At 39.5% G+C, this 21,330-nt stretch overlaps 1 protein-coding gene across 1 annotated transcript; it reads right to left on the minus strand.

Annotated features, from left to right (window-relative positions):
* Positions 1-235: 235 nt before the first annotated feature.
* LOC124776576 (23 kDa integral membrane protein-like) lies at positions 236-20,215 on the minus strand. The gene is made up of 5 exons (XM_047251627.1): positions 20,141-20,215; positions 16,566-16,754; positions 8,629-8,799; positions 2,003-2,218; positions 236-340 (listed from the first exon to the last, which is right to left on the minus strand). Exons 1-5 carry the CDS (start codon positions 20,198-20,200, stop codon positions 269-271), a joined length of 708 nt encoding a protein of 235 aa, XP_047107583.1. The 5' UTR covers positions 20,201-20,215; the 3' UTR covers positions 236-268.
* Positions 20,216-21,330: the final 1,115 nt, after the last annotated feature.

A 21,330-nucleotide genomic window follows, 5' to 3' on the forward strand; every position in this document is an offset into this window, starting at 1 on the left:
TTTATGATAGCTTATATAATGGAATTAAACTAATGATACCTGCCAATGCTAGTCATACATGCTCCTACAATAATATCACTTGTTACAGAATAATGCAAAATTATATAAAGGTTCATACTAGTAGAAATGCTAAAATTGTTCTTACATTGTTTGTTCACAGTACATGTTCTTTAAATCTAGTAATCAGTATTACTGACTGTCATTCACTGTAGTGATTCTTGCGGAAATCCGATCACAACAGTTTCACATATTTCTTTTGAACAAGAAGTTAAACATCTCTTCTTCGAGCCTCATTTTTGATTGAGCTGGCCAAGCAAAGAGCAAATACTATTCCAACAATCTGAAACAATTATTTATTGTCTTCAAAACATGATTTTGATTAAAAATTTGTAAAAATGAATTACTGTGTATTATTTAAAATATACAGTAAATCAGGTATATTGGAACGCAAAACTTTAATATGTAAGTACATCTTCATTTTAAGTGAAAATACAGTTTTGTTAACCTTCGTTTGTCTGGTGCAACTTACTGTAAAATTAAGACACTATTTAGTGCCATCTTCTTCCACTTTAAAGAATTTTTCTGTTATTCATGCAGACTCTTTTTTAAAAAAAAAAAACTAATTTTATTGATGTAGGGTAAAAGTGCACATTGGTTTTAACACAAGGTATTTGTTTCTTTGGTGATTATGGATAACATAACTGTATATAACAGACCAGAATGCTGAGAGTGGACAGATATAGGTGAATTATATCCATCTCTGTTAACATTCAGGTAATATGGATAACATGACTTTAGAGAGAGATGGATTATGGACAACGCTAAATAATACTTTCGTAAATAACTGGAACTCCCTTTGCTGCAATGACTTCCAGAGTCAGTTTGTGTTCTATTTACTGGTGCCTGTATTTAATATTCGTTGTCAATGTTGGTACACTAAAGGGAAATAAAAGAAATAATAAAATCATACTACAGGTACATATTTTTACATGAGGGAGTATCTTGACACTAAATTATCTTAGTGCTCATGATGAAAACTGAGTCAGTGAACCAGTTTCATTCTAAAAGAATTAAGATTATGTGGATAGCTGTCAGAATAATTTTCATGACAGTCTGGTAGTGTTAGATCACTGAAAATAAGTGTGCATAATTATTATGTGCATGATATGTAAGTTAAAATTAAGATGTAGGTAGCTACTACTCAATAATAATGCTTATTCACCTAATACGAGAATTTTTGTCACAACAGTTGCAAGTAAAAATTGTTGATGTTAGTATTAAAAGAGAAATTTTTTAATATAATTTCAAAGTTTCTAGGACCCTGTTATGACGAAATATGCACTGAGACCCTTCTTTCTAATACTACTGCATGATTGAAATTTGTATGCACAAAACCTAAGTACTACATTTAAATGTAGTAATGCCAGTACTGTACTACTTCAAAATTGTATATAACATACAGTCATTGCTACATTAGAAAAAAACAAACAAAGATAGGAGAAGGAAATTTGCAAGATAAGAAAAAAATTATATGTTGGTGGCTCTTATAAATTTTTGTTGAAAAGAGGCTATAAAAAGATTATAAGTGCGATAATTTATCATTTTTATTTGTTCCAAATGATATTTGTACAATCTGGTAGCTGTGTGGTGAAGATTCATTTACTTCTATTATAATACTCATATCTTTCATAAAATTTTTAAATAATGCTTAACAAGTGTATGTATGACATATATTTGAGAGTTGTATGAAATCGTAGTGCCAACAGATTCTGATTCTTGAACAAAGGATATGTTTATTGGGTGTAGATGCCAAGAAATTCTTTGTTCATTGACATAAAATTTCTGGAATTTGTAGGACACACACACACACACAAGCAGAAGCTGTAACTCGTTAAATAGTTTTATATCAATGAGAGAAAGGTGCATTACCAGAAAATATCAAGGAAAGCACTGTTTACTTTGATCAGAACAGAGTACTGATAATAATACTTTAATTTCATACCTCAACAACAGCTGCTCCAATTGCAATACCACCCATTATGTGTCCTGCATAGCTCAAGAAGCTCTCCATAGCCTCAAGACAGCCAGTAGTGTAGTAAGGTGCTGTATTAAGAATTCCAATTCTACAAATGTCACCTTGTTTGCAACAAGAAGATGGCAAGTTTAACACGCCTGTCTTCAAATAATCTCCTGGTCCATCTGCTCCACAGCATTCTAGCTGCAGTTACAGGGAAAAACAACAAATATTCATTCAAAGTCTACAGACACATACATTGCATCAAAGTACTATCCTACCAAAGATCTAAGAAAATAGTCATTAATTCTACAAAGTAAAGATAACCAAATTTTTAATTGCACAGGAGGGAGAAATACTCATTTATGATAAAGGAGCTATTCATAAATAAATCATAATGTAAAATGTACATAAATAAAAATGTTCCATTGTTGAAAATCATAAACCTCCAGAAGTTCTTCAGTGTTTGCTCTAAGATTCTGACACAACGTTGCATTAGAATATCTGCAAGCTTTGATATACCTACTGGAGCACCATATGGCATATAAATATATAACTAATACATAAAGGTGATACATTGTTAACAAAACCGCATGTTCATTTGTTCAAAATCTTAAGTCTCTAGAAGTTCTTCACCAGTTACTCTGAAATTTTGGCAGAAAACTCCATTCCAATATGTGCTTGTTTTTGTATACCTGTTTTAATGTATATATTATACAAAGAAATATGTAATGTATAAAGGGGGTACGTTAGTACCAAAAAATCGTATTACAGAATGCCAGAGAGAGGAGGAAAGAGGAAATGGACAGTGTGGTGGGAGGAAATGGACATAGAAAGTGGAAAGGAGGAGACAGAAAGAGAATGGGAGCATAAGGACATTGAGAGAGGGGGGAGTAGAAGATGGAATAAGAAATGTGGGAGGTGATGGACAGAGAGAGGGGGCAGGAGGAGATGGAGAGAGGGGATGAGGCGAAGATGGACAGTGGACAGAGGAAGAGGGGAGGAAGTGAAATGCCTCTTTGTGTACTGTAACTAATATAATCTTGTCCTCATGATTTTTATGGGATTAGTAAGTAAATGCTTGTAACATATTCCTAGACTCGCCATTTAAAGCCGTTTCTTGAAACTTTGTTACTAGACTTTCACAGGATATTTTCTGTCTACCTTCAAGAATCTGCCAGATCAGTTTCATCATCTCTGTGAAACTCTCCCACAGAACAAACAAAACTATGACCATTCTTTCTGCCCTTAAAGTATATGTTCAATATCCCCTGCTAGACCTGTTTGGTATGGGTTCCATGCATTTGTGCAATACTCTAAGATGGGTCGCACAAATGATTTGTAAACAATCTCGTTGTACACTGATTACATTTCCTTAGTGTACTACCAATAAACCGAATGCCCTGCCCATGACTGAGCCTATGTGATCGATCCGTTTCAAGTTCTTACTACGTGCTACACCCAGGTGTTTGTATGAGTTTACAGATTCCAGCTGTGACTCACTGATATTATATTTGTTGGATACTATGTTTTTCACTTGCTGAAGTAAACAGTTTTTCATTTCTGAACATTTAAAGCAAGTTTCTAGTCTTTGCACCACTCTGAAATGTTATCAAGATGGGGCTGAATATTTATACATATTTTTTTTCAGACTATACTTCGCTGTAGATAATTACACCCCCTGTGAAAAGTCTGAGCTTACTATTAATATCGTCCGAAAGATGATTAATGTATGACATGAGCAGTAAGAGACCCAATACACTTCCCTGGAGTACACCTGAACCTGCTTCTGCATCAGTCAATGGATCTCCACCAAAGATGACATTCTGTCAACTCCCTACCAAAAAATCTCACTCCCATCACAAATTTCGTTTGATACCGCATGCGATTGTGCTCATTCTTTTGATAATATCCCTTTACGTGATATTGAGCCAAGTGCTTTTTTTGAAATCGAGAAATATTGCATCAGCCTGACTGCCCTGATCCGTTGCTTTCAGGATGTTACGTGACAAAAATGTGCATTAGGTTTCACATGATCTATATTTTCAAAATCCACGCTGGTTGGCATGGAGGTGCTCGTTCTGTCCGAGCTACCTCATTATATTCGAGCTCAGAATAAATATCAAAGATAATCGACGGTAATCTTGTAGATTACTTCTTCTACCCTTCTTGAATATAGATGTGACATATGCTTTCTTCCAACTACTGGGCACAGTTTTTGTGCTAGAGGTACCTACAATAGGTTATAGTTAACAGAGGGGCTAACTCAGGAGCGAATTGAGACAAGAATCTGATAGGGTTTCCGTCGGACCTAGGAGCGTTGTTGAATTTTAATGATTTCAGACGTTTCTCGACGTCACTGTAAATAATTTTTATTTAACTCATCTTTTCAGTGGTACGATAATTATATTGGGGGAGAACTCCTGGGTTCTCCTTGTTAAAGATAGATTAGAAAGCAGTGTTCAGCATTTACGCTTTTGTTGTGCCTCTCTCAATTTGAATTCCTACCTTGTTCATGAGTGACTGGACATTAACTTTGGTGTCACTAACAGCCATCCTGTGACAGATCCTTCGACAATATTCTGCTACGATATTCATTGAAGATTTTACACATTACTCTTTGACCGCTAAACTCGTTTCTTCCAGCGTCTCTCTATCTACGGCCTTGTGCTAATATGCAGTAGCATCTGTCTCTTTAGAACTTCTTTACAGTCACTGTATATCATGGAGGATCCATCCCATCGTGGACTACGAACAACCCTGTTGGCAGAACATCCGCAACTGAGCATTATAGTAGAGGGTGAAAATACCGCTTCAGTTGTAAATTACTTTATTTTCACACGATCGGTCTCGGACTGTTATAAGCCCATCCTCAGGTGCCGTAGCTGTAGCTGTGCTGTGGCCTCCGAGTGCCGCGTGTGGCAGGCGCGGTGTGCTGCCTAGGAGCCCAGAACAGGGAGCCATAGTTCTGCGCTCATAGACAGCACAACGCGCCTCGTACACGCGGCACTCGGGGGCCACAGCACAGCTACAGCTACGGCACCTGAGGATGGGCTTATAACAGTCCGAGACTGGTCGTGTGAAAATAAAGTAATTTACAACTGAAGCGGTATTTTCAACCTCTGCCATCATGAATTGTTCTACTGGGTACTTATCTATTCAGTGCTTGGTCAACTACTCGTTTAAACTTGAGCCATAGTTCCTCTACATGTTCCTGTCCAAAGCTAAAAGTTTCAAGTTCCTCGTTGAGACATGACTGCTTCTCTGTCTATTGCTGAACATATAAATCTTTCTACTTGCTTTTGGTTGCCCTTTGTGCTTTGGTATTCACTGTTACTAGAGCTGCCTAATGATCATTGATTCCAGTTTCGATGTGGATTTCCTCATAAAGGTCAGGTCTATTTATTGCCATTATATCTAATATACAGGGTGATTCAGGAGGAATGTCACATAATTTGTGACATAATTTTACGTGTGAAAAATAAACTAAAAAAGGAAAAATTCCTATGAACCTGTGTCCGATTTTCAATCGTTACAAAACTGGAGAGGGCTGAAGACTAGGCACATCTATGAACGGATATAAAGACAAGTGTGAATATTACTTACCAAAATGCTATCTAGGCGCTGTGGTAGACAAAATAATGATGGTACAGACTACTGATCCATCTTACAAGAGGTATGAGTGTTCTCCAACAGATGGCAAGACTGTGACGTCTCACTGAGGCAACGGCTGCAAGTGCACCTGGTGCGCAATCATGGGTTGGATCAGTGAGCAGTCGTGAGGCCGTGTGCATGTTATGCTTGATGTTATTTAATTGAGCAAGTGCATTGTGTCTATGAATATGAACACGCTGCATACATTGATCCCCGCAGAATACGCAGACGGGTATTGTACTGTATTGTACGGGACCTATAATGGCAGGGCCCATACATCTGTGACAGAATGCCAGAGACGTTTCCCTGATTGATGAACCCCTACCATGGATTTTCAAACATAACGTGAATCCGGAATACTATCCAGTGAACACGTAACATCAGAACGTGGGGCCGTCCAGTCAGTCGAGGAAAGGGACGACGTTATTCCGATAGCACAATGGAATCACACCACAAGTACACGGTGCATTAGCTGTCAGCTCGATATTCCCCAAACACGAGTCTGCAGTACCTTACATACAGCGCATGCAAAGTTTGCATTCTGGTGACTCAGCAGACAGGCAACAAATTTGAGAATGGTTGGCTGTAGACACAGACGTCGTGCAATTCACTTTATTTACAGATAAGACTGCATTTACATACAGTGGTATCGTGAAACCAGCAGTTCTCGTACACAGGCGATAGGGAACCCATATAACTCTAGGGAAACAAGATTCCAAGTTAGGTTCTCAGTGAATGTCGAGTGCAGTACGATTGATGACCGGCTGATGGTGCCTATCTTCTTGCCAAATTGCATGACAGCCGCAGCATATGCCCATTTCCTGATAGCAGATGTGCCTGCACTTTTGGAAGACGTGACGTTACAGCAACGACGGCATATTTACCTGCAGCATGATCGACCACCGATTCATTGTACCAGACAAGTAGCCCGGTACCTGAGTAACACATCTGGCCGCGGCGGACTGGCCCACCAGACCACCCGATCTAACCCCATTAGAATTCTGTTCATGGGGCTGGTTAAGGTGGATATCTAGGCTAAGAAGGTGGATACACATGAAGAACGTGTCGCTCCCATCACTGGCGCTGTTGCCCACATTAAAGCCCGTCGATATGACGCTCGATGTGCAACACAACAGCCCTCCAACGCATTGACAAGTGTCCTAAGAGGGGCGGGGTCCTTTTTGAACACATGTTGTTGGATGGATCAGTCATCTGTCCAATCATTACACTATCAACCACAGCGCCCGCACGGCACTTCAATAAGTAATGTTCATACTTGTCTTCATTTTCTTACAAGCGTGCTATCTTCAATCCACTCCAGTTCCGGAACGATCGAAAATCGGACACATGTTCATAGGATTTTTTCAATTTATTTCCACATGGAGAATCGCATCACAAATTATGTGACGTTCCTCCTGAATCACCCCGTATTTCCATCATGAGTCAGGTTCTGAACTATGTGTTCTAGATAATTTTCAAATAAGTCACTTAGTAAAGTTTCGCAATATGTCTGTCATGCCCACCGCAAGCAAAACTTGATTTTGCCAGTTTATTGTTAGATTTATAATAGTTTCACTGATGCTTACAGTATGTTCGGGCAACTTACGTACAAGTGAACTGAGGTTTGCTCTTAAGTTTTTGGTCACATCAAGAGCTGAGTCTCGTTGGGCAACAGAAGGATTCAGTTACCATTTTCTGTCCATTACCTTACCCAAAAAATCTCGCATGCAGCTTAAATTTCTATCTCGGTTGATTTGAGTTTCTTATATATTGCTTCAAATACAACACCTTCATTTCCTCCCAGCCAATAATGTCGATATACCAGTAAATTTGCCCCAAAAATCTCACTGCTATCAATTCCATGTTTCAACCAGTTTAGTGTTCCTAGTAAAATGTGAGCTTCAGTGTTCTTGAGTAGCGTTCGCACTCTGACATTGTTGTGAATGCTTCAGCAATTTACTGTTAGCATTTTAATACACTCACCTGTGGGCTGCATTTCTTTGGATCTTACCCTGGAATTCTGAGGTTCCTACATCTATTGTTGTCTGGACTGGATGGAACCCTTGTGTGCACCTCACACACAGTCAGCTACTGGGGTAGCTACTGCTAATGTGTAGTACACATCTCACCCATTTAAGCAGACCCTCCAACTCTCAACACTATGTCGTAAGTCTAGAAAGTCACAGCCTAACTTTTCACAGAACCCTCGGGGTATCTGGTTCAAGCCTTCCACTCGACTCACAACCAAGGGACCACGATCTGTTGTGAGCACGATGCTGCAGATCATGAGCTTCGCTGGATATCTGTGAATACGGTTGATATTCTCGACCTTCTCTGCTAGTCGCTGGCATGATCCAAGTATGACCTCGGAGCACAGACGACAGGCATAGTTCGTTGCAACGTGCGTCTGCCTGAGGAACTTCTGAACTGCCGACAATTAAAGGACGCCTACCCGTTCGCAGTCGCTGCCCTTGACACGGGACACAGCAGGTTTCCCAACAGATGAAGCGAGCCTCACTAGAACAGTTTCGGTTTCAGTGAAGGACAGCACCTCAGGCCTGTTGGTTAGTTGGCTGCTGGGTACAATATCCTAAGTTCTCGCTGATGTGTTCCCTTTAGACAGAACGCCTAGACCCACTACTGACACGCTTCTCATAATCGAGTGGCCGGGTAACGATAGGGATCGTACTTCCCACCGGAGAGACAGTGTCCACAGGAGAGGATAGTACTCTAGCAGAACAGTGAATGTAGGAGAACACAAATTTGAGAGGTAATGAAGTAAGAAAGTAACATCTACAGGAGCAGTTACGATGGCTAAGAAAAGCTACGAAAAGGAAGATCGTCGCAGGCACTTCGGATTCTTTAAGTTAGAATTTTGCAATCTAGATTGCTACTTACAACATTAGAATTCAAATATACTGGTAATCTTCTACTAATATTTTGAAGGAATCATAACTTACACTATTCTGGAGCGCATCCATTGCTTTCTGACTACTTTCGTTTGTACTGTAGTCATGAACAAAATCATAAAGAGTTTGTTTTAGAACAGCATCCGTATCACCACCGTATACAAAAGCAAGAACAGCAATTGCAATTTGCAGAACCAGTACTGTCAGGAGGAACACAGCATACTGAAAAAAATAAATAAACAATAAAAATTAGTGTTTTTCCTTCTGTAGTCATATTTCCACAACGTACACACAAAACATTAACAAAGCAGATATTATAGGATATCAGTAACTAACTTCTATTTTGTGGTGTACCTTTTGGGGTACTACATTACTTATCTGTAATAAAAGTTCCTTAACTCTTTCGCATTTAAAGTTTTTACGACTAGTCCCTCTTGCAGAAAAACGAACGAGTGGACACGGATGCCAAACGGCATCAAAGGGCCGAAAAGACAAATAAAACGTAAAGAAATTGGTATCTTCTTCGTGGCTAATAAAGACCGCTTTGTTGGCAGTTAGACTGCACTGAATGTTTCAATTGTAATCTCTGTTTTGCAGTTTTATTTAAAAGCCGCGCGAGGTAACCGAGTGGTCTAGGGCTCCATGCCACGGTTTGCGCGGCTTCCCCCGTCAGAGGTTGAAGTCTTCCCTCTGGCATGGATGTGTGTGTTGTCCTTAGCGTTAGATTAAGTAGTGTCTAAGCCTAGGGACCGCTGACCTCAGCAGTTTGGTCCCATAGGAACTTACCACAAATTTCCAATTTTATTTAGGATTATATTTTAGTAACAAATCTGTCATAAAATGTGGAAGGTGTCATCACGGATCTATGAATTCAACGATCTTTGAGCACATTTGTTTAATGTCATGGTTGCCCAAAATTATTGGAACTGGAAGCAAAACAGGATATCATAAAAGCGCCTCGGAAATTAAAATTCAGGAAGTCTGCAAGGACGATGAGATATGTAATCATATGATCAACCATGTGAATGAGGAAGTAACTGAACCAGTTTTAGTTATACCTTTACAAACGCCGGCCGCGGTGGTCTAGCGGTTCTAGGCGCTCAGTCCGGAACCGCGGGACGGCTACGGTCTCAGGTTCGAATCCTGCCTCGGGCATGGATGTGTGTGATGTCCTTAGGTTAGTTAGGTTTAAGTAGTTCTAAGTTCTAGGGGACTGATGACCACAGATGTTAAGTCCCATAGTGTTCAGAGCCATTTGAACCTTTACAAAAGTGAAAACTTAAAAAGTATAGGATTACCCCTATACGTGAATTGTGGCAAGGTTGACCTAGATAGACAGAGACCAGTCTCTTTAATACTGGATATCTAGCCGATATTAGATGTGCAGCATATTGAGGCTTGTTGTTGTTTTTGTTTATGGTGGTCTTCAGTCTGAATCTGGTTTGATGCTGGTCTCTATGACAGTCTATGCTGTGCAAGGGTGTTCATCTCTGCATAACTGTAGCAGCCTTTATCCATTTGAGGCTGCTTGCCGTATTAAAACCTTAGTCTCCGTCTACAGCTTTTGCCCACCACATCTCTGTCCATTAACAAATTCTTACTTCTTGATGCCTCAGGATGTGTCCTATCAATTTATGTTCCCTTCTTTTAGTATGGTTAGCACAGTGGATTCGCATATGGGAGAGCCACTGTTCAAACCCCCTTCCGACCATCCAGGACTAGGTTGTTGATTTGCCTAAATCGCTCCAGGATTGAAAAGCACAGTGCCGGTTTCCTTCCTCATCCTTTCGTCATCGGCACTTTACACTCAAATCTTCCATTTTTTAGTCCTTTGGGTCATAAATTTCTTTTTATCCCAATTCGATTCACTACCTCCTCATCTGTTATGCGATCTACCCACTTAGTCCTCGGCATTCTACTATCGCACAACATTTCAAAGGTTGTTATTCTCGTCCCGTCCGAACTGCTTATCGTCCACGTTTCATTTCCACATAATGTTACATTCGAGACAAATATCTTCAGGAAATACTTCCTAACACTTAAATTGATGAAATGGAATAATTGTATGGCATTAATGGACAGGAGACCCCATCTAGGGGTTGTCCGGACATCCGAGATACGTCTTTTTGACGCCACTTCGACGACTTGCGATTCGTTGAAGGTGAAATGAAGTGATTAGAAAACAAACACGCAGTCCCCGAGCGAAGAAAATTTTGACCCGGCCAGGAAACGAGCCCGGTACCCCTTGATCTAGAGGCAGAGACGCTGCCCACAAGAGTATGATCTGTGGACTTAGTGCTAGATAACAAGGTTGACAGGTGACTTTCGACACGTACATAGATCCATGTGCCATCATGAGTACCATGAAATTACTAGTCATGCGGTGTTGATATTCCGGTTTCCAAAGAGCTATTAATCACTGTTTTTTTTTTTTTAGCTCGGTAGTTTATTAATCAGTTTATACAAAACCGCTAGCCAATCAGGAATACTTCTAGAAGGAACGAATTTTTGGAGGTATGTAGTTTATAAATATCAATAAAAACGGCAACAGGTGCTATTACATGTGGGTTTGTTACTCCATAACTGGTTTCATTCTAAACGAACAACTTCGTCGTTTATAACTAGCTGTTGTCATTTTTATTTTCATTTACATCATTCAGCTGTGCAGCCACGAAATTGTTAAAACGCTAGACCGGTAGCAGGGGCAATTTAATTGATATTAGATGTTTACAAATTTATCTTTTTCAGAAATGCCTTTCTTGCTGTTGCCAGTCTACGTTTTATATCTTTGGTACTGGCTCTCATCAGCTATTTTACTGCCAGAATAGTAAAATTCACCTGCTACTTTCAGTTTCTCAGTTCATGCTCTAACTTCCTCTGGATCGCTTGACTTAAGATTACTCTAGATTATTCTTATTTTATTTTGTTGATGTTCCTCTTGTAATCTGTTTTCAACACCCTATCAATTCCGTTCAACTGTTCTTTCAGATCCCTTGCCGTCTATGGTAGGATTACAATGTCATCAACAAATCTTCAAGTTTCTATCTCTTCTCCATGAACTTTAACACCCTTTCCAAATTTTTCCTTGGTTTCCTGTACTGCTTGCTCATTCTACAAATTGAGTAACATCAGTGAAAAGCCACATTACATTAAATTACTTCTTCCTCAACAGCAGCTTTCGGGGAGTGCAGTACATTCTACGTTTTCAAAAGCTTTATTTTTTTGAGTCTTCAATCTTCTGGATGGTTTGGTGTGGCCCGCCACGTATTCCTCTTATGTGCTAAACTTTTAATCTCAGAGTAGTAATTGCAACAACCTCTGTATTCCTCTATGGTTTTTCCTCTCTGCAGCTCCCTCTAGTACCATGGAAGATATTCCATGATGTCTTAACAGATGCCTATCATCCTTTCCCTTCTTCTTGCCAGTGTTTTCCGAGTGCCCCTTTCCTCGCCGATTCTGCGGAGAACCTCCTTATTCCTGGCCCTGTCAGCCCACCTAATTTTCAACATTTTTCTGTTGCACGACATCTCAAAGACTTCGATTTTCTTCGGTTCCGGTTTTCCTACATTTCATACAATGCTGTGCTCCAGACGTCCATTCTCAGAAATTTCTTCCTCAAATTAAGAACTATGTTTGATACTAGCAGACTTCTCTTGGCCGGGAATGCCCTTTTAGCCAGTGGTAGTCTGCGTTTTATGCTGTCCTTACTCCGTCCGTCAAGGGTTATTTACTGCCTAGGTAGCAAAATTCCTTATTTCGTCCACTTCGTGAACCCAGTTCTGATGTAAAGTTTCTCATTGTTCTCATTTCTGTTACTTCTCATTACTTTCGTCTTTTTCAATTTATTCTGTCCATGTCCTGTACTCATTAGACTGCCCATTCCATTCAACACATCCTGAAATTCTTCTTCACTTTCAATGACAATAGCACTGTCATCAGTGAATCTTATCATTGATAGCGTATCACCCTGAATTTGAATCCCACACTTGAACATTTTTTTTCTTTCCCTCATTACTTCTTCGATGTATAGATTGAACAGCAAGAGCGGAAGACTACACCCCTGTCTTGCTCCCTATTTAATCCCAGCGCTTTGTTCTTCGTCTTCCACTCTTATTGTTCGCTCTTGGTTCTTGTACATATCGTATATTACCCTTCTTTCCCTATAACTTACCCTTATTTTTCTCGGAATTCCGAACATCTTGCACGATTTTACAGTGTCGAACGATTTTTCCGTGTCGATAAATCCAATGGACGTAACTTGATGTTTCTTCAGTCTTGCTTCCATTATCAACCGCAATGTCAGAACTGTCTTTACCTTTCCTAAAGCTATATCGATCGTCACCAAATAGATACTCAACTTCCTTTTCCAATTCTCCGTATATTATTCTTGTAAGCAACATGAATCCATGAGCTATTAAGCTCATTGTGAGATAATTCTCACACATATTGTCCCTTGCTATCTTCGAAATTGTGCGGATGATGATTTTCAGGAAGTCTGATGGTATATCGCCAATCTCATACATCTGCACACCAATGAGAATAGTCGCTTTGTTGCCACTTCCCTTTATGATTTTAGAAATTCCAGTGGAATGTTATCCATCCCTTCTCCCTTATTTGATATTTAGACGTCCAAACCTCTTTTAAATTTCGATTCTAATAATGGATCCCCCATCTCTTCCTTGCCGACTCCTATTTTTTCTTCTGTCGCCTCACCAGACAAGTCCTCACCCTCATAAAGGCCTTCAATGTACTCTTCTACATTTAACACTAGAATTCCCATTGCACTCACAATGTTAACGCTCTTGCTTTTAGTTTCATCATAGGTTATTTTGACACCTATATATGCTGAGTCAGTCCTTCCGGCAATCATTTATTTTTCGGTATCTTCAGTTTTTTATGTAGCCATTTCGCCTTAGCTTCCTTGTTCATAAGTGACTTGTGTTTCTATATTCCTGAATTTCTCTGCACATGTTGGTATTTCCTTCGTTCGTCGATCAACTGAAGCATTTCTTCTGTTATCCAGGGCTTCCTGGCAGTTACCTTCCTTGCACCTACGTTTTCGTTTCCAACATTTGTGATAGTTATTTCCCGAAATGTCCATTCCTCTTCAACTAAAGTTCCTACTGAGCTGTTCCTTACCGCTCTATCTACGACATCAGAGAACATCATGCGTGTCTCTCCATTCTTCAGTACGCCCGCAACTCGCTTCCTTGTGTACTGACTCTTCCTGACTAGTTTATTAAACGTCAGCCTACTCTTCATCGTTACGAAATTGTGATCTGAGTCTACATGTTCTCCTAGGTACAACTTACAATCCCGTTACCGTTTCTTCCACTCATTCCCCTACAAACGCCTTCCAGTCCCCCATGACTGTTAGATTTTCATCTCCCTTTACGTAATGAACTACCCGTTCATGATACTTATACACTTCCTCTGCCTCTTCAGCTTCTGCTTGTGACGTCTTTACAAATATCTGAACTATTCCTGTCGTCGTTGGTTTGCTGTCGATTCTGATGACAACAGCTCTATCACTAAAATGGTTCACAGTAACACATTCTCTGACCTACCTTCCTATTCATAACGGATTCTAGTCCCACTATATTATTTTCTGCTGCTGTTGATATTACCCTTTACTCGTCAACCAGAAATTTTTCTTCCTTCCATTTCGTTTCACTGTCCCTCAATATATCTAGACTGAGCCTTAGTATTTCTTTTTGCAGGTTTTCGAGCTTCTCTAACACGTTCAAACTTCTGACACTCAGCGCCTCGACTCATAGAACGTTATCCTCTCGTTGGTTATTCAATATTTTTCTCATGATCACCTCCCCCATGGCAGTCTCCCACCGAATACGAATGGGGGACTATGTGTAATCTTTTGGAGTGGAGACATCATCGTGACACTTTTTCAATCAGAAGTCACATGTTTCGTGGATACACATTATGTGTCTTTAATGCAGTGATTTCCATTGCCTTCTGCATCCTCAAGCCTTTGATCATTGCTGACTCTTCCTATTTTTAGTGGCAGTTTCACACTACAACGGCAAAAGAGTGCCATGAACCTATGTCCACTCCCTCGTCCTCTTTGACAAGGCCGTTCACAGAATGACGGTCACCTGTTTCGCTGGAAGTCTTCGACACCCATTGCTGATGAATTTTATTAAAAATATAAGCAGTTGTTAGATTCGAACCTGGGATCGAGAACATTTTGTTTGGTAATCAAATACGTACCCCTAGACCATGGAAGACGTCCCTGGACTCCGAGTAGATGCGGCTCCCCCCCCCCCACCCCCCCCCTCCACCCCCCACCCACCCACGCCTTGATTTTTATAATTTTTAAATATAGTACTCCTGATATCACCCCACTTGATGTTAGGAATACACACCATTTTCCAGCTATCTGTATTTAAGTGTTGTGACTTCTTTATTTTTTGTACGTTATTATGAATAATATAGAATTTTGTATATGGTATTCAGATTAATTAAAAGCTAGTAAATTTGTTGTGGATTTTAAAAACGGGTGCGATATTAGGGCTGCTCCCTCAAAAACCGTGGTGCTAGAAAGGTCTCTGATACTCCACTAACTTAAAGCGAAACCTAGTAAAATCAGAGTGCCAAAGCAGGTATAGCAATAGTATTAGACAACAAATTAGGAAAGCAAATAGGCAACTATGACTGCATTTGTCAAAGCAGAATTATAGTAAATGAAAAAATTAAGATATTGTAACTTAGTATTATTTGAGTCTACAACGCCGACGAAGGAAGAAAGGTGCTTTAAGCTATGAATAGGAACAACTGCGCAACAGCTTCATGTTATATATGAGCAAAAATGTTCTCAGGTAAGGAAATGTAACAACGAAATTAAAATTAACGTGTAGACGAACAGCTACGGGTCACGTGTCATTTGCTTCATTGTTAGTTTCAATCTTGTAGATCTGAGATTTTAATGTGTTATCATGAAAGCTGGTATTATCAGAAGATGTTCTCGTCTGTACTGTGTAACTAGTAATACAGCAAACAATAAGCGACTTGTGGCGGTCTGTTTGTTGTAAATAAATGCCGGGCTTTCGTTATATACAACTCTCTGTTTGTCAGTAACTGGTTATTTAAAGACACTACGATTTAACGTACTACGACTCGTGGAGTTAGTGCATTGGCGAATTACTACCGTTCTCTCACATTAAAAAAATGCAGGAAACAGGAAATCACTGTTTTGCAACTTCATTCCTGCATCATGGAAACGATTTGCTTCCGGACGTGGCTGCCTATTCATATCGTGATATGCATAATGCACTCTACACGTCCTAGCATTTTGTAAACGACAATTTATAATTAATCTGTTCAGGATATCCTTGAAGTTTTCTTGTGTTACAGAACTCGACTCTACATTCTGTTCTTATGTACTGTCCGCACCAAAGTAAGCAAGTAAGGCTTTTGTACAGAATTGTTAACAACAATCTTGTCACATTCGGAACAAAATGATAAGATCAGCTTTATCGTTGAATAAAATGAGATGTGCTCATTGTGTTGAAAGCAGTAAAACTGAGTAACATATAACATAAAATGCCATTAACTTTAGAAAACGTTAACCATTACCGTGCACACTATTTATGTTCTTAGACAGCAAGCTCTGTAAACCATCTGCATGTTTGGGAAGAAGATCGAATCACTTCCGTATGTTTCTCTGCACTAAAGAAGTTAGAAGTCACTTTCAAAAATTAGTTTTTGATGTTGATCTCATCTTGCCTGTTAATAGCATCCTATCAAGTTTGTGACTCCTAAAATTAACTGCTTTGAAATTCACAGATAGGTTAACACTGTGTTACAATATGAATTAAAAATGGCAGTTTTCAGATATACCATTCATAATTGTAAACGCTTTATTTCTAAGTTGTATTACAAGAGAGGGATCGGTATCATAGTAGAAACACGAAATTTCACGAATAGCACCTAGGTAGTTAGTACATTATAACTAATTTTGACGTACTTACCGTTGTGACCATACAATGACTCTCTCTGATTGCTCCGCAGCATCCATAGAATGAGATCACAAGAATAATACTGCCAATAACTATGAGTAGTATAGCAGGAGTATTTGTCTTTGAGTCAAGAACTTCTCCAATTTCACCAATTTGCAGCTTTATCAGAATCCCAATTGTCAGTAGTGCGATACCTGCAAGCTAAGAAGAAGACTTTTTCAGAAACACTATGTCACATGCCATTATTAACGTAGCTGAGTTTCGAGAACTAGCTCGTAGAATATAATGAAGCCTGACTGACTTCTCAAAGCTTCCACAAAACTTACTGATGTACATGAATATTATGAGTGAAATGTTATTATTTTGTTGTTATGCAAGCACACGAAAGGGTAAGATTAGAGGCAGAAAATCAGACAATATTAATGTTGTAGCCCGTCGAACGGATTATCAACAAATGTCTCAATTTCCACTTCACTAGTCACTATGGATACCTCTACGATTTAAGCGACAGGATAATACTGTGATGAACGATAGTGTAGAACATATTTCCATATAAAGATGCTGAAAAAAAAACACCTTTTCTCATTTCTCGAAAATAATTGTTTTCATTAAAAGATATATGCAGTATATTACAGAAGTCATTCAGTATTTTTCGGAATATAATTGACTTTTTTCTTCGAGAGAATATCTTGCAATAACTGAAACTTTTGGAAAACCTAAAGTTGAGACCAGAAAAAGAGGCGTTTTTTTTTCGCTACCGAAGCGCTATCAATTGGTCCGGAAATGTAAGCACGAGAGCTTCTGTTGATTTTAAGTGAGTAGGACACCGATACTGGATCGAAGGAATGTGGTGGGCAGTGATGAGTGCTCCGATTGTTGTGTTGGTGGAACGTTGTTCTGTGTCGAACTCGTCCCCAACTGCACTCTCTCAGAAAGTTTCATTACGTCACACTCTCCATTGCAGAATGAAAGGTTTATTTTACTTCAAATAAAGTTCGTGTGTCTCTCATAAATTTGACTGCGTATACTCTCATCGCCTGTACACTTTCACGGCAGAGGTTTCGCTGTCATTTTCAGGCTACTCTCTAGGAATCCTCTGATTTATTATATTCTTTTGGGGAGTTGGGAGGAGAGCGATAGATCGACATTCATGATACTGCTTTGATGAACCCCGCCACGACTTTCCTGCGATAAGCTCTTCATCTCGGCGTAGCAAATTCATCCAACGTCCTCGATTAATTATTTGTTGAACATACTCCAATCTGTTTTCTTTTACAGTTTTTGCCCTCTGCAGCTCCACCATGTGCTATGGAAGTTAGGACCTGATGCCTTAAAACGTATCCTGTCATCAGGTCCCTTCTTCCAAACAGTTTTTTTCCAAATCTTCCTGTCCTCATCGATTTTACGGAGAGGTTGTTTATTTTTCTTTGTTATCAGTCGACTTAATTTTCAACATCCTATTGTAACATGGCATATCAAATGCTTCGATTCTCTTTTCCTATTTCCGACAGTCCATAATTTGCTTCCGTACAATGCTGTGCTTCAGATGTCAATTTTCAGAAATTTCTTCCTCATATTAAGACCTGTTTTTGAGGCTAGTAGACTGCTTTTAATTCCCTCTTTGTCTGGATTAGCCAGATTTTTACATCCTCCTTACCTCTTTCAAAATCCAAGAAACAGTATTAGCCAGGACAAATACCTATCTCACGTCATACAGGTATAAAATTTCCTCTACTCCTACGCAATACCTTCACACAGACAAACACGCCGGTCGTATATGTACACATGATTTTTTCACAGATCGGTCTTATGAACATTTTCAATTCCCTCTGGTAAACAACAGGACATCTAGACTTAAAATTCACGAAGAGATCGGCCATGAGTTTCGTTAAACTTGGCAATCGGACGTATGGGGAGGGTGGCGACAGATACTTTACTCTCAACTTAATTCACATTTATCGCTTGTAGAGACGTTAACGACGTTGCTAGTTATTAAGACAAACAAATGAGAACCGTCACAGGAGGAGCTGCGTGCAGATAACATTTTATGTGATCCTAGGATTTAGAGTTCCGCTGCAACGGACGAAATGGGCAAGCAACACCAGAGCTAGACGTCCGAAACGCATTCGCAATCCTCGCTGCTGAGCAAGATATATTCTTTCAGGAGCATGCAATTTGTCCATCTGATGCTTCCTCAAGAGAAGAAGAGTAAGGACTAAAATTTTTGAGTACACACTGCCGTCCACCTCGGTAGCTGCGTGGTTAGCGCGGCAGATTGCTAACCGAAGGAGCCCGGTTTCGATTCGCGGCCAGGTCTGAGATTCTCTCCTTTGGAGGAGTGGGTGTCGTGTTGCCCTTACGTTCCCATTGTCTTAAAGGACTTCTCCCAATTCTCTGCCGCGAGGGATCCAGAATTCCAGAATTTCTCCTGAGTATGACAGGTGGAAACTTGCCGAAACATTACTTCAAGACGACGCTGTTATACCCATGAAAACCGAATAAGCTTTATCTGCTGATACAGTAATGTACAGAGGTAAGTCATATTAATGTGGGAACTCGATCGGTAATTCTTAAATAATACTAATATGACCTGAATCTAAGAATCACATTGCATTTACCATCAGAACTGAATCTTTATACGCACAGTATGTTTAGGCAAAATGCCATAATCTGACAGACATAAAATGCAAACAGCTTAGGAAACCACAGGAGCTATTTATGCTTTAGGTCTGCCAAGTGATGAAACTTTATCTAAACTAGTTGTACAAATAACAGTTCAAACGTATGACATCTCTGGTGGTAAACACAACGTCGTTTTAAATTTCGTATACACTGTGAACACAACTTAAGGAATGTTCAAGATTGATTATGATGATGGAAAAATCTGGATGTACACTGGCCAAATTCCAAACAGCTAGTAGTGTAATGCAGTCCACACTACCAGAAGATACAGAAATGAGTATGTTGTGTTCCAAGTTACCCTGTTAATTACGCTGAAAAACATAGGATTATTTGGCTACCTAAGGATCACAGTTTTTGTGCGATTATTTCGCAGTATACAGCTCACACTCTTCCACAAGTCATAAAATGCGTTCGTAAAATCAACAGGCTGTTTGCAGAAGTTTATGATACGACTTTCTGATTATGCCGTTTACGTCATTCTTTCAGTTGTCAAGGCGTGTAGCTCGTTTAATTGTTGTCTTCAAGACAGTAAACTTCAGTATACAATTCTCTGCAGACTGCTAAAGCATGAACTAGCTAAGTATCTAGGGGGAAGGATTGCTGTTCAAATCTATTGAGCTGAAAACATAAGAGACCTGTTACTAAATTTACGTACGCTCTGGTATGGGCTCGTTGATCATAGCAAGAGATACTGTCTCACATACAAGGCATGATTTCCTACGGCCGTGACAACTAGCATTTTTGGCAAGGTTTTCGTCATTCTCGCTCCTTAGCTACTAGAATATAATCGAGCGTTTGTCGTTTTGTCAAAAGTTTGGAATGCACAGTCAAAGAAGCAAATATCGCTGACAGAGTGGATGCAAAAAACAGAGAAGTACATTGGCTCTAAAAGTACGAATACTTACCACAAAAATGAAATTGAACAGGAAAAGGATGTACTTTACGATGGAAATAGCGCAGCCCATTTTGTTGCTTGTTGCTGTACCGCGGACGGAAGTCTTACTGATAACGGAGTTGATCAATGCGTGATCCTATCTTATCTCTAGCCTCCGCCCCCACCACGTCTGTGGTTCGTGAAAATAACTTCGTACTTAGAGATACAGCGTTATATATGTTCAAAACTGCATGGCACTCTTCTGTTATTCTGTTCTGACTTTACATATTTCCGGTGGTACATTTGTAGTTAACAAAATGATAATTGGAAGCCAGTTCCTAAATCAAAACTACAGCTTTTTACTAATTCCCCTGAAAAAAGACGATAACGAAGTAATTACTTTATAATCCAAAGTCACACACATTAGGTCCCACACGTAAACATGAGCAGAGAAGAAGGTAATTATTATAATGGACCTCATGGAATTGTCCACAGCGTCTGTACACATTTAAACTACAGATAATCAAATAGTGTGTATCAGTAAACACTTTTTTTTTTCTTCTGCTAATATTAAATACACATACGATTCTGCAGAATTTCTCACCAACGGTGCCTATGTTGTCAGTGTGTAAGTTTACCAAAATTTTTTCGAACTCATCTCTGCGATCAGAAAAAAGCGTTTGACTGCATAAGCCATAATACATTTATATATAAATTAAAATATTGTGGTGCCACAGGAAACTTTACAAAATGATTGAAACCCAATATCCCAAACAGGAAATAATTAGTACCAATAGGGAAGACCCTTACATTACGCTTGCAGTCGTCATCCGAGAAGGAAATAATTACGTGTGACTCTGATACCGTAGTAGGGATGTGACTGAGCGTCCATGAACCTCACAAACCTACCGCCCTACCCCCCCCCCCCCCCTCTCTCTCTCTCTCTCTCTCTCTCTCTCTCTCTCTCTCTCTTCTCTGTCTCTCTCTCTCTCAAGCACATACACACACACACACACACACACACACACACACACACACACACAGATAATAAATAACATCTGTCCCACAAGATTCCATCTTAGACCCATACATTTTCATGTGATTTATTGACCTTACTTCAATATTATTACTAGATGCAAGAACTGCTTTGCTTACAGATTATAAAAACACTGCAATAAATAGATAGTCAAATGTAGTGGTAGGATTAGCTGTTATTGAAAT

Source organism: Schistocerca piceifrons, chromosome 1 (genome assembly GCF_021461385.2).
Source record: "Schistocerca piceifrons isolate TAMUIC-IGC-003096 chromosome 1, iqSchPice1.1, whole genome shotgun sequence".
Classification (NCBI taxonomy): domain Eukaryota; kingdom Metazoa; phylum Arthropoda; class Insecta; order Orthoptera; family Acrididae; genus Schistocerca; species Schistocerca piceifrons.

What these genes read in the sequence shown, in the direction of transcription:
- LOC124776576 (XM_047251627.1), bottom strand. Translation starts at nt 20,200, where the DNA reads ATGGGCTGCGCTATTTCCATCGTAAAGTACATCCTTTTCCTGTTCAAT. An exon ending in GTCATTGTATGGTCACAACG is followed by an intron (nt 8,800 to 16,565) that starts GTAAGTACGTCA and finishes TATTTTTTTCAG; the next exon opens with TATGCTGTGTTCCTCCTGAC. An exon ending in TTGGAGCAGCTGTTGTTGAG is followed by an intron (nt 341 to 2,002) that starts GTATGAAATTAA and finishes TAATTGTTTCAG; the next exon opens with ATTGTTGGAATAGTATTTGC.